This window comes from Gallinula chloropus, assembly GCF_964237585.1.
Source record: "Gallinula chloropus genome assembly, chromosome: 2".
In the NCBI taxonomy this organism is placed as follows: domain Eukaryota; kingdom Metazoa; phylum Chordata; class Aves; order Gruiformes; family Rallidae; genus Gallinula; species Gallinula chloropus.
Genome location: NC_140086.1, coordinates 55,777,051 through 55,790,863, shown reverse-complemented (window position 1 = coordinate 55,790,863; position 13,813 = coordinate 55,777,051). Strand labels below are relative to the sequence as shown.

General features: G+C 45.2%; 1 protein-coding gene across 1 annotated transcript in view; it reads left to right on the top strand.

Annotated features, from left to right (window-relative positions):
- Positions 1-12,337, top strand: part of APCDD1 (APC down-regulated 1) — a gene marked incomplete at both ends in the record, with an annotated part of 28,444 nt that extends 16,107 nt beyond the window's left edge. The window contains 2 exons of the mRNA XM_084280325.1: positions 9,542-9,863; positions 11,886-12,337. Of these exons, the coding sequence (XP_084136451.1) occupies positions 9,542-9,863; positions 11,886-12,337 (774 nt within the window). The remainder of the gene's footprint in view (positions 1-9,541; positions 9,864-11,885) is intronic.
- Between the last annotated feature and the right edge of the window lie 1,476 nt (positions 12,338-13,813).

Sequence of the window (13,813 nt, the reverse complement as noted above, 5' to 3'; positions counted from 1 at the left end):
GGAACGCTACATACACGAGGAGCTCCCAGGAATATGTGAGAGCAAGTTAATAAATAGATGTTAAACATGTGAAGTGCCTCAGAGAAATATGCAAAACATTATTTCAACAAAAACGTGCAGTTTTAGAGAACAAAACTCCTTTGTTTGCCAGAGCAGCACCACTAGACTTCCAGATGAGGCCAACACTTAAAGGGTTTCTTTTGTTCATTATTAGTTGCAAAAGACTCTTGGTTAGGGAAATGATGAGGGGAGTGAAGGAAGGACAGACAGAAGAATGTTCAACTCAGTTCATTCCAGGTTTATGAAGGATAACAGTGTGCGTGATGCCCTGCAGAGATAAGAGAGGCAGATAGCTTCTAGCAGAGGCTGGTTCTAGCCACGCTCAGGCAGCAGTGTTGGCCATGGCCTTGCAGAAGACTCCTCCTTTGAAGGTGCCACTCTGCACCTACTGCCTACACCAGTGCTAGGCAAGGACTAAAGCAGAGGGTCACTTTTCACTCTCTGTGTGAGCCTTTGAAAGCTAAGCATCACTTTTAAATCACTGCTCATCTTTGTTGATTTGACTACCACTGTTCTGTGACAGCAGCAAAAGCCTGCCTTCTTGTTAGCATCTAACCATAATTGCTTCATTTTCTCAAAGAGGGAAGGGAGGACTCAGTGGTAACGTTGCTATGTGGTTGAGAGGCCTGTATAGGTTGCTTTTAAAAGGCTTAATAAACATATGAGGCAGCTTTATTTGGAGATACTCTGTTCCTCAAGGTGGATGTTCAAGCTCCCTCTTTGGTTTTAAGATGAATTCTTTTGTCGATACTTCCAAAAATATTCATGTAACCATAAATTAATATCATTATAATTGTATCCAGTTCTGAGCTCCCTGGTATAAAAAAAACAGGGATCTCCTGGAGAGAGTCCAGTGGAAGGACACAAAGATGATTAAAGGACTGGAGGATCTCACCTATGAAGAAAGGCTGAGTGAACTGGGGCTGCTCAGTCTTGAGAAAAGACGACTGAAAGGGGATCTGATTAATGTTTATAAATATCTTAAGTGTGGGATACAGGGGGAAATGGCCAGCCTCTTTTCTATGGTCTGTGGGGACAGGACAAGGGGCAATGGCTGCAAGTTGGAGCACAGGAAGTTCCGCACCAACATGCAGAAGAACTTTTTCACAGTGCAGGTGACAGAGCCCTGGGACAGGCTGCCCAGGGGGGTTGTGGAGTCTCCTTCTCTGGAGATATTCAAGACCTGTCTGGACTCCTGTCTGTGTGACCTGTCCTAGGGAACCTGCTCTGGCAGGGGGGTTGGACCCGATGATTTCTTGAGGTCCCTTCCAACCCCTACAATTCTGTGATACTGTGACACGCAAGCAGATTCATCTGCTAAAAAGGCCAATTTTCTCTCTGTTCTTGTTTTTTGGCCAGGCTAAAGTAGTTTATATCAGAAAAGAGCAACCAGAAGGCTTTTGCATTTCAAGGCAGTTGTGTTTATTTCAGTTTTATGCAGGGTTGTGCAACAGAATCAAGATCGTAGATCAGCCAGTTGTGTAATGGTAGTGCCTTTGGATTCCTTCACTATCTTTTCCTTCATGGGAGCAGTTAATAAAAAAAACGTTCCTCAATATCTTAAAATACATGGTACGTGTCTGTAGATAAATCTGAACCTATCTCCACCCTCCTTCCTGTTTGCAGCTTCTCTGCTCCCCACCAAAAGAAATCCCAAACTGACAGCCCTGCAAAGGAGTTACCACTCTCTGCAGCATTTCACTTGATTCAAGATTTTTAATTAAAGTTTTAAATCTTTGTTATTCTTCATTCCCTCTGGCAGGGTGAATTATAACTGTGTCAACCCTGCTTGTCAGCTCCCCAGAGCCAGCCTAATGCACATTAGCCAACTCAGTTTCACATGAGGTCATGGAAAGCCTGCAAATTATCACTTCTGCGGTGGAGAGAGATTGTAGCCATTTGTTACAGCGTTGTCTTGGTCTGCAGTTATCTAGGGCCGTGGAGGAGCAGAGCTTGATACTGCACTGAGCAATTCATAAAAGTGTCCTTTCTTTGGACTTGGCTTTGTTGAGTCAGAAGCATTTCCTTGAGTTGACTTCTCCCAAGGGTTGCCATTTGTGCTCATCCTGGGAGCACTCAGTTGCTAACACTAAAACCTGGCACCTAGTTTTCTCAGGTGGTGAGGTCTAAAGTATCCTGACCAGGCATGCCTCGTTCCAGTCCCATTTAGCCCTGCCCAGGACACATGGTGTTCGGATGTGACAGAACATTTCTAAATGCATCTTCTCCTTCCCCTCTTCTTCAATACTTTCCCTCACAGTAATATCTGTGCTCAGAGGGCACGGGCTTCCTACACCAACTTTTGTGGCTGTCCAACCCTGCAAGATTCCAGGCCAGCAGTGAGGTCTGTACTGCATGTACAGTTCTGTTCAAGCCTGCGCTTGAGGAAGCCTGGCACCTGGTCCCTCACTGCACACCTCCCTGCAACAAGACTGTGATGGGTGCTAGCCCTTGCTAGTGCAATAACATATAGATGCAACCTGTCCTCCTTTTCCAACCATGAACAAGACCTGCTCCTCACCACATGACAGTAACTACTGCAAATCAGGACTGGTCAATGATGGATTTATATCAGCTAAGACTCTGTCTCTTCCAAACAAGCTCCCCATGCTACAGCCACCAGCACAGACCTGGGGGCTCAGACAGCAGCAGTAGAGCATTGTAGAAATATTATTACTGTCAGTGCTCGTCTTGATAAGGCAGGGTATTGCCACAGGAATTTGAAATTTGGCTTCGCTGGCACGGGGTTACCATAATTGAGCAGGGTGGTGGTGGCAGCAGCCCTTGAAGAGACATCAGGCCTCAGATGGGTTGGTGTGGAGGACAGGGAGAGAAAGATGTAGCCAGAATAGCCACATTGAGTAAGAAGTGAAAGCTGAAAAGTCTGAGCCCCAAGGGAAGCATTACAGAAGAAGCCACTACTCTTCCAAGGGCTTGGGGTTGGGTTTTGGTTTGACACTGGCATTTCTGGTGGGGGAAGAGAAGAGGGAGGAGGACTCCAAAGGTGGCACAGCTGTTTGCAAAGAGCATGAGCTTTTTGGTCTTGCTGAGGCACAGCCAATACTTCAATCTCTTAACGAGGTTAAGGCATAGGAAGGATGCATCCACTGGGCAGTGGCTCCAGACAAAAAGAGATGATTTCCCAAATTATTTTGGGCAACTGCTGTGTAATTTCCTGCAAGACCTTTCTGGTGTGAATTAAAATTCTACTGGAGAAACTGATAAGGTTCACTGCCTCTTAGAATTGTCTGCTGACTCTCCTTCACCCAGATCAGCTCTGAACAGCAGCAGTCCCTCATCTACTCCAACACTGGCGTCCTATAACAGGAGCTGCCATATTTTAGGAGCTTACTGCTCATTGCCACCTTCTTTGCTTTGGTCTTTTAATGTGTCTGATCTGGTAAAATACCAACTATTTGCAACTGTACATGACAGAGAGAGCCTATCAGAAAGTAGTCCCAAATTCTCCATTAAAAATACAAAAAAAAAATCCCTGAAATTGCTTTTTGTGGGGGTTTTTTTAATGAAACATTTGCTTTTCAGAGAAAAAAAAATGAATACCAGCAAACAAAATTTTGCTTTGTATCTCTCTTCCTCTAGACAGTTTACTCAACTGAATATTTTCCCATGTCCCAGTAAGAATCTAATGAAAAATACTCCATTAATTTTTCAGTCTGTTCTGCTAAGAACATATGACATCTGTAAGACTCTAAGCAGTCTAAGCAACTGATCCTCCCTTAAAACCCCCTGAGTTATAGTTGAGATAATGTTACTTTTCCATTATGTAAATAGTCAAATATCAGAATAGTCATCTATTGTAACTCTATAAGAGAAGGGTCGAGTTACAATTTGAGCTGTTTCAGACAAATAGTGGTTTGAAATTTTTGGATTGAGATACAGGGACATTTTCAGGATATAAAGAATAAATAGATAGGAGAGACAGCAAATACTTTTGAACAAGGTGTTTAGCTGAAAATAACCATGTTTTCAGCCTCCTCTTTACCATTAGTGCTTGTTTGCTTTGTCCTTAAATACAGCTTGCAGTATATCCTGCAGGACCTCTTCTTGATATTGACCGTTGTTGATTTCAGCTTCTGCTTTCATAAGGAAAGGTTAGATTTTCTGTACATTTTGAAAAGGGTTTGGTCCATAGATGTCTTACCCTGTAACAGCAGCACTGAAATCTTCAAAGAAACCTGTAACACATTCCCAAAAGATCTCTCTACTTTTTATTCAAAGCTCATTTCACCATTGCTCGGAAGGCATCCCAGTTGCGTGTTTCATTTTGGCCCGGGACATAAAAAGCACTATGAAATGATTAGAAGCAAATTAGTCCTAGGCAGTCATAGAATCCCATAGAACTTAAGAGAAAATTAAACTGTGCTGAGAGGGTTTATATTTCTGACTATCCACAGCAATTGGGAAAAAGATCAAGGAACCTCATCCTAGTTTGGTTTTTTTATTAGACACCTCCCCACTTGGCTTCCAGAGCTCGCTGGCTCTGTTACCACTTCAGCTGAGTGAGGCAGTGGAGGGGGGGCTGAGGGAGGGAGGAATAAAGAAAAATGTTGGTGGAAATTTTCAGATCACAAACTTTTTTCTCCTCAACTATAAGAACTAAGTTTCCAGACAGAGATTCAGGCTTATTTTAGCCCACGTGGCCTCATGGATTAGTTCAGTAATTGGCTTTAAAGAAACACCCAAGAGGATGAGGAGCTGAGACACCATCGATTTGGCATTGTGGAGCTGCAAGGAGGCATCCTTCATGGGATGGTTCTTCTAGCACGACCTATTAGGTAGAATGTTCACCTAAGATAATCAAAACATAGAACAGATGTTCATCCTGTCCACTGCTCATTTTATTGCTCCTTTTATTTATAGTTTATGTCATGCCCAGATGAGCTTTTTATTAGAGAGTACTTCATCGTGCTTGTATTCGAATGTCCTCTGCCTCTGATCCCTATTTTGTTTGAACGTGGTTTTAGAAAATAATCTTTCCCTGAGACACATGGAAAGGGAGTGATTTGCAAGCCGTTAGCTAGTGTAATTAAGAGCTAAGAGCAGGCGACCTGAAAAAACATCAGTGAAAAATACAGTCAATTGTTAAACACAAATTACTCCGTAATTAAGTCCAATTGCCTCATAACAAAACTAGATCTTTCTGTCGTTCATTACTTGGACAAAAATCATACTGAGGGAGAATACGTGTGGCATATTCTTCCACTAGGAAGTTCCTAACTCTGTGAAAGACAGCATCACAGGAAAAAATAAGGTTTAAGTAGGGTTAAATTCAAGCACTGGTCTCAGGGAAGGGATGCATCCAGGGTACATCCATCCACATAAGGTACCTGACCAAGCCAGCCTGTGACAGCGGTACTTGTGCCTCCCTCCTCACTGCTCCAACCTCTCCCTGCCCCACTCCCTGTTTGTTGCAAAAGGTGCCTGTTCACCTCAGCCCCTTCATCCAGGCACGTTGTCAGTAATTAGAAAGCTTCCAAGCTGGACGTTTCTTAGTAGGGCAACTGGCCAGACCTTCAGAGCTGGTACAGAGAAGAAACCTAAAATCACTGCTAGAAAAACAGTACAAAGAGCATTTATGCTGGATAGTCCTTCCTGGGGAAAAAAAAAAAAAAAAAAAAAAAGAAGAAGAAAAAAATGTTGCTGCAAATAGGACTGATTCCAGATCTCCTTCTTGACCATTCACTAGACCTGAGAAACAACAGAGGAATCCCACAGACAGTCAAGGGTGACCAAGAAGAAAACAGTCTGGGTTTCTGTTTGGTTTTCTTCAGATTTTGAACAAGGGCAACAAAAACCACTGGTTTCCCAGGTTAAGTTGTCTTGGCTCACAAACCAATTGTGGTGGACGTGCTCCTGAGAAGGAAATGTGAATATAAACCAAACCACCCTGGCTGGACCATGCTGCTCTCCAAGGGTCTCCTCTGGGAGATCGTACAGAGCTTTCAACTTCAACAGAAAAGGGACTGTAGCAGAAATTGTCTTCTACTATTGACCTTCATCTTATATAAGCTATGTTTAGTTCTATAACACTGTCTTTTTCTCACTTTCTTGCTTCACTTCATACGAGTGGGGCTATTGTCATCAGTGCAGTGTATTAGCCCTTAAAGTGTTAGTGACACCAGTCTGCCCTGTGGCAGGACAGCCACACTGTGAGAGCTTGACAGCTCTTCCACAGAGCAACCCCTCAGCCTGGATTGCTGCAGGTGTCTGTGCAAGGCAGCAGCAGCATTTGTTAGATACTGACCTCCCAGAAGACAAAGTATTGTTTCTCTAGCGCTTCAGAAATGTGTGTTTCTCAGTGGTTTGGTTGGCAGCAAATGGAACCACACACCTCATCCAACAGTCTTCTTGCAGCACTGGACACCCTATGAGGGTGGTGAGACACTGGAATAGGTTGCCCAGAGCAGTGGTAGAGACCACATCCCTGGAAACATTCAAGGTCAGGCTTGATGAAGCTCTGAGCAACCTGATCTAGTTAAAGGTGTCCCTGCTTACTGCAGGGGGGTTGGACCAGATGACCTTTAAACATCTCTTCCAACCTAACGCGCTCTATGATTCTGTGACAGTGTGGACGTTCAGCTTTTGGCTCCCCATTCACAGCTGGAGCTCAAGGGAAATGGGGCAGTTCTGCCACTGCCTGAGACATGCCAAGGCAGTTTCCACCTTTCCCCAGCACCAACTCATTTCCTGGAAGTCATCTGCCCCCCAGCAATCCCCGTGCCACAAACCACCCAGTGAACCAGACCGCTTTCTGGAGATAATGACTGGCGTCCTCTGAAGAGAGCTAGGGATTCAACTTCAATTGGTTTTGTAAGTCCCAAACAAGCTTGCAGATGAAACCTGGTGAGATTTTATTGCAGGCAAGAGGAAGGTGGACACCGGACTTCTGTCAGATTGTATCTGAAGATTTGTTCCAGCAGTAGAGCTACACACATTAATTATTATTTATTTTTAATCATTCCCATTTCCCTGAAATTTCTGCCTGCTTTCTGACAGCTCGGTGTCTTTAGCCTCCTACCTGTCCTGTCCCAAAAAGAAGAGTTGTAATCATCTGGATTTCTGTGAACTAAGGTTAAGTCACACAGGAAAGCCACACAGGAAATCTAGAGCAAAAGAGGAAACATAACTGGATCTTAATTCCTCTCCTGACCATCAGACAACCCAAACCAAAGCTGCAATTCCAGAAGACACTCAGTCCTTATGTGTTGTCTGTGCTCTAGGTGTTCAGGAGAACCAGATGTTTTGCAGCAGCTTCTGCTGTTAGTTACGAATCAAATCTGTGTTAACTTCACTGGTTGCAGTTTAATTACTCAATTAAATGTTATTTGTATTTTCACTAAGATACTATTGGCCCTTGCACCTGCTTGTAGAGTTTAGCTGAAAAATGTATCTTGAAATCAGTTAACAAGCTCCACAGTGGGAAAGAACTGCATCCAATACTGTGCTGACATATAGTTCCAAGAAGAACACGTGTTTTGGGGTGGAGAGACCCTCTGGAGGTCACCAAGTCCAACCTCCCTCCTCAACCTTGTAAGACACTGGAACAGGTTGCCCAGAGAGTTGGTAGAGGCCCCATCCCTGGAGACATTCAAGGTCAGGTTTGATGAAGCTCTGAGCAACATAACTAGAGTTAAAGGTGCCCATGCTTAGTGCAGGGGGGGATTGAACTAGATAGCCTTTAAAGGTCCCTTCCAGCCTAACGCATTCTGTAATTGTATGATTCTCAAAGCAGGGCCATTGGCCAGCACCAGTTCTGAGCAACCTGATCTACATCATTTATAGCTGTTTAGCACACAGACTGTTATTCTACTTTCCAGGGATGTAGAACAGGAGACCTTCCATTGACTTGTGGTGTCTTATCTGGTCTGGGCTAGTGGCAAATACAAACCCTATTTAATAAGTGTAAGAGGGATATAATGTGGGAGTTGTGTGTTGATTCTCTGGAGCTACCTACAGTCACATGATTGGAGAATATTGAGGTGCTGATGAAGGTTGTGTGCCGGGAGCTGAAGGCAGTGAGTGGGATAATGCCAACTCCATAGCAGCTCACGTGAGCTTAGCGTGAGCGATGACTGTGAGTGTTCATGGTGTGGAGGGAGCTCAGAGAGACCTCAGAAAAGAGGGCTAGAAAGGGGCACAAAGAAAAAGCATTTCTATAAACTTCCCTCCCTGGTGGCTGTGTGGGGAGCTTCAGCTCTTGATTCGGTGTACTGTGAATTGCACCTCCAGAAAACAACCCTTTGAGCTTGAACAAGGTGGATGTGAGTAACCCACCCAGTGCATCCCCCTCTCTCCAGGGAGGATTGAGTGTCCATGAAAGATGAAGGCACAAACTGTCTGCGTGGCCTCTGCCTTTCACTCCCAGTAAAAAGCCTGCTCACAGCCCAAAGTGCTATCCTTCCACATGTCACCAGCCAACTAGAAAGCTGCTACCATCATGTCCCAAGATGTAAACAAACAGCACAACCCAAAACAGGCACCAGGAAAATGGGAAACACTGCTTTTACCTCGCGGGGCGGCATTTAGTCTTCTTGATCTAATTATCTGCCATCAATTAAGTGAGATAAAAAATTAGTTTCACAATCCTTTATCAGTCTGTAAAACTTATTTTGAGGTTTAGCTCAGTAGGGACAAACGCTAATGCTGCCGTCTCATGTGCCATTGACAAAAGTGCACAATGCAGCTCGAAAAGAGGAGAGCTGGGCCAAGCTCTTTTGCCAACAAGAGGAAGCCCTACAGAGGCAGAAAGACTCAGCCTTAGGAACAACCGACAGGTCTCTGCAGCTCCGCTTTCTGGTGTCAGAAGGTGGAAGCCTCAGTGTGAGTTATGAGCTGTGGTGAGCTGCCACGGACCCTGTTCCCGCTGGAGAGGGTATAAAGCTTTCGCCATGTCTGGTGGCAGCTGGACACTTCACAAGCCTGTGCTAGGGCTCAGAAAAGTTAAAAAAGCTAAAAATTGCTGGTTGCTGTTTTCCCAGGCTCCTACCCAACTGAAAAATGTACTTAGGACACTTGTGCCCATCTATGGTACCCAAAGCTAACAACTGAAAGGGAGACAGATGCAAAATAAGAGCTTAGCAGATGTACTAATTTCTGACACAAGAGTTGCCAAGGCTCTGCTGTAGTAAATTGCCATCTGCCAACTTTTTGTATGACTTGAAGGATAAAGTCAGTCTCTTCTAAATCAAATAAAAAGCTGAACTAAAATGCTCATTTCAAAGAAATGCAGATGAGGGTGTTAATCTCCCAACTCTGCTCCTGCTGTGCAGTCCTAGATACACAAAACTACATGGTGCCACATTTCAGGTGCTTCAAAGGATGAGAACCTGCGTGGTAAGAGATGACCACATATTCCTTGAAGCGTGAAGCTGGAGTCACTTTGGCATGAAACGGGTGGCCTGATTCATTGCTGTCTATCACAGATAATGCCTAATGAGGGTTTCTCTCTGCTTCATTCCAGAACCACGACCGCACGTGCATCACGTGCAGAATCATCTACCGGTCAGACGAGCACCACCCTCCCATCTTACCCCCCAAGGCGGATCTGACCATAGGGCTACACGGGGAGTGGGTGAGCCAGCGCTGCGAGGTGCGCCCCGAGGTCCTGTTCCTCACTCGGCACTTCATCTTCCATGACAACAACAACACCTGGGAAGGTCACTACTATCACTACTCCGACCCCATCTGCAAGCATCCCACCTTTACCATCTACGCCAAGGGACGCTACAGCCGGGGAGTGCACTCGGCCAAAGTGATGGGCGGCACGGAGTTTGTGTTCAAAGGTAGGGTGGCTCACCACACTGAGGGCGGAGGTGGTCACGTCATTGCGGTCCTGAGCAAAATGCGCTCGTAACGATTTGGTTGCTGATGATTTCATACTCTCCTTTTCAGGAGTGAGCTAAGTCTTTTTGTTGTGTGAATGCCCAGCCAAACTATACAGCTGCACCCAGCATTTCACACTGCTGGAGCAATACTCATTTGAGGCAGAGATCTTAAAGTACAGCACAAGAAAATAAGATTTCGCATCACTAAGACTTGGAGTCCAGTGGCCAGACTTCGGGCATCTAAGCAGAGTGTCTGAGGTTAGATCTCTGTCCTAGGGCTCCTTCAGCAGAGAGAACACACCTTCAGAAAGCGTTTCAGGTCAGGAGTGGTAGAACTCATTTTCTGTTGAAGGCAGGCATAGCAGCAGGTATCTTTTCATCCGTTTCCAATGGCCCGTAAAGATGTCCCTAAAGGCAGCTCTGGTTAACCTCACCACAGCAAAGAGACTGGATGTATCTAACCCAAACCCCTCCGGTAGTCTAGGAAGCAGCACTTGGTGGTGACAACACCCAGGTCCCTGCAGCCCAGAAGCCTTCCTGTGCACGCAGCCCCATCATGTCCTCCTTAGAAAGAGCTTAGTGGCCTCAACCAGTCACAAACAGACATCCAAAACATGATATCCCACCATGACACCAGCCCCAGCAGAGCCTCAGAAGCCCCAAGCACTCCACAGACTCTTCTCCATATTTCTGTTTTCAAGTGAGATACATATAGTTTCATGTATGGCTCCAATTTAGGAAAGCATCTAACTGTAAGAAATTATTTCCTAATCTGGGATTTTCATAGGAGGCAGGAGATGCCTACCCTTTCCTGGTAGAGCTTTTGCTCTTTACAGCTGCATGCAGCATGTCCCAGCTCAGCTCCTGGGGGTAAATACAGTTTTTGCTTGAATTTCTAGTCTATGGTATGCCAATTAACCTCACAGATCAAGGCCACTTACTTGGTTTTGGTGAAAATTTCATGTTCACTTCCTACAGATTACCTTTTACACCAGCTAGGACAAATAACATGAACTGTATAGCTAATGAGTTGAGTATCTGTTTATAAAGCCTCAGAATAAAATTCCCAACACATCTTACTATAGAAAAACATACATGCTGTTAATGATCTGCAAGAGAATTTGGGATTCTGGTGCATTGGGAGGCACAAGGGGTAGTTATTTTCTTCTGTTTTAGTCAGCATTTGATCCTTTCAGCCCTCCCCGCCCCCGGCCTTTTCTTGACACACGCAGTGAAACACACACCAGGGAAAATCTCTGTTCAGCTTCCATAGCTGGCTCAGGATGGCTTTTCCCAATTTTTTTAAACTTGGCTGCAAAATAAAACCTTACATGCCTTAAGCTCTTTTGAAATACAGGCAACTTGGAACCGAGGAGGCTGCAGCACTTCTACGTTTGGTACTGCAAGCTGCAGCCACTGTGTGGGTTTGAGAAGAAGCATCTCCCTGTAGTGCAGCAATGCTTTGTGTAACTCATGCAAAAAAAGGACAGGTAATATAGGAAGATTGCACGTCTGTGGCACTTTACAATTGGAACTAGTTATTTCATTAGCTTTACAGTCTAATGTGTTTTTTAAAAAAAAAATTAAAAATACATTTGAAACAGCCCAATTTACAGATTAATCTGGATGGTAATAAAATACGAGTAAAGTTTTATTGCTTCCTCTTTTACCTATCTCCTAATAAAACCAGTTAGGCTTTATCTCTAAAGAACTGTCTAGAATTTCTGAAAAGCTCTGCTTAATCTCTGGCTGAGATATGTGGTCATCAGGTTTTCTTCAACTGAGTTTGTGTGTGTGTGTGCGACCTGTATGACAAGCAATTCCATCAAAGCTGTAAAATGATGCAAATAGATTTGCTGGCCCCAGAATATAAAAAAAAAATGGTTAAAGAATGAACAAGCAGAGACAATTCTGATTTGACAGGTACCCCCCAATCTGCATGTTGTCTTTGCTCACAGCTCTTCTCTTCCTCTCATGCAGTGAATCACATGAAGGTCACCCCCATGGATATATCCACAGCCTCTCTGCTCAACGTCTTCAATGGGAACGAGTGTGGAGCGCAGGGATCCTGGCAGGTTGGGGTGCAACAGGATGTCACCCACACGAACGGCTGCATCGCGCTCGGCATCCGCCTACCTCACACCGAGTACGAAATCTTCAAGATGGAGCAGGACGCCCGGGGCAGGTACCTGCTGTACAACGGCCAGAGACCGAGCGACGGGTCCAGCCCCGACCGACCCGAGAAGAGAGCCACTTCCTACCAGATGCCTTTAATTCAGTGCGCTTCGTCAGTACCCAGAGCTGAAGAGTCACCAGAGGAGAATAAAATCAGGCTGTATAACAGCAGGGCACCAGAAAAATATCCCAGCTCCCCAGCTCTTGCTTTGGCTTTGTTTATTTGTACTGTGTCATATTGGGACAGTCTCAGCTAGAAGTGAAAAAAACCCCCTTATTTTTCATGACTACAAAGCCAGGATTCCACCAGACTGGGGGTTGTTTTTCTTCCAAAAGAAAGGGACATTTATTTTCTTGATGCACTTGAATGCCTGAGAACTGTTGTTCTTTTCCTTACTTCCCCCCTCCTCCTCGAATCCCGAACGGCACTCGTTTGATGTTTGTGCTTTGAACTTCATCCAGTCTGATCCCTGGCCTGACATGACTGCACAAAAGTAATTGCACTTTAGGACTGCAAGACTTTTGGGGGGAGGGAGGGGGGGTCTCCTTTTATTTTTCTTTTTTTTTTTTTAAACTGCTGGGGTGAACATTATGATCCTGCTTCAATCGTCTCTGCCATCTTACCAGTGTGGAACTCTTCTCCCAACGCTGGGTTTCTCACCAAAATTCTATCTCTGGGGAAGGGCTCGGTGTCATGCCAGTACTGTGGTAGCGACCTCCCTCTCCGATGTCACAGCTCCGATGTAGATATGTATATAAGGGAGAAATCCACAAAGATCTATCTTGTCATTATCTCACATCTCCTAGCACAAAGAGGAGCAGCAAATGAACAGCCCTGTGTCTGGATAGTGCTAAACAGTTGATACCTCTAAAAAATATTCCAAATAATGACTCTAAAAATAGCTTAAATTAAGTCATAACCATAACCAGTGGTTTAGCATTTTCTCAATTCAATTTCCTTAGTTACGTAATTGCTTCAAGGCCTCCCTTTGTATCTAGTGAATAGTTACAAGCCAGCCCCCCTAAAGCCAGACAGGAGGGGCGTTTTCCTGCTAGATGCACACAGCACACCTCAGTCGCTGATAAAAGGCTGCAGGGACAACTTCTGCTTTCGTATTCCCAAGGCCTTATGTACCCCACGGGCAGTTTTCGTGCCTTGGATTTTGTGCCAGCCAGGTGGACGAGGTAAAAAGGCAAGTGGGGTCTAATATGTTCTGTCACCCTGTTTAGCAGCGCATTTCTAGTGATGCAGTCTCACACAGGGACAAGTAACGGGTTTCGGCAACACCACGGCCCCCACGGCGGAGCAAAACAGCAGGCAGCAGCAGACCGGCATCCATCCCAGAGAGACTGGACAAGTCGTACCAGAGGGAGGAGCAAGAGCTGCACAAATGCAGCTGCCCCCTCCCTTTTCTCCTTGCTGGACTGTCCCAACGCATACCATGGTTTCAGGGAGCTTAAACTAGTATTATTTTGGGGAGATGCTGATGGGTAGGTGGATGGGCAGAGCCCCTCAGAGCATTCTTCCACAAGAGCTGGTCCTGGGAACCCTCAGGTTTCCCCCAGTGACAAATATCCCCTTACGGGCAGCGATGTAAATCTGAGCAGACTCCAGAGACAGCAGGGGAGATACTTAAGGCCAGCAAGGAGGTGCAAGTTCATAGATGAACCCTGCTCCCCTGCTTTAAGGGGCTGTGGCTCTTACCGATACACGCACACGTTTTGGCTCGCAG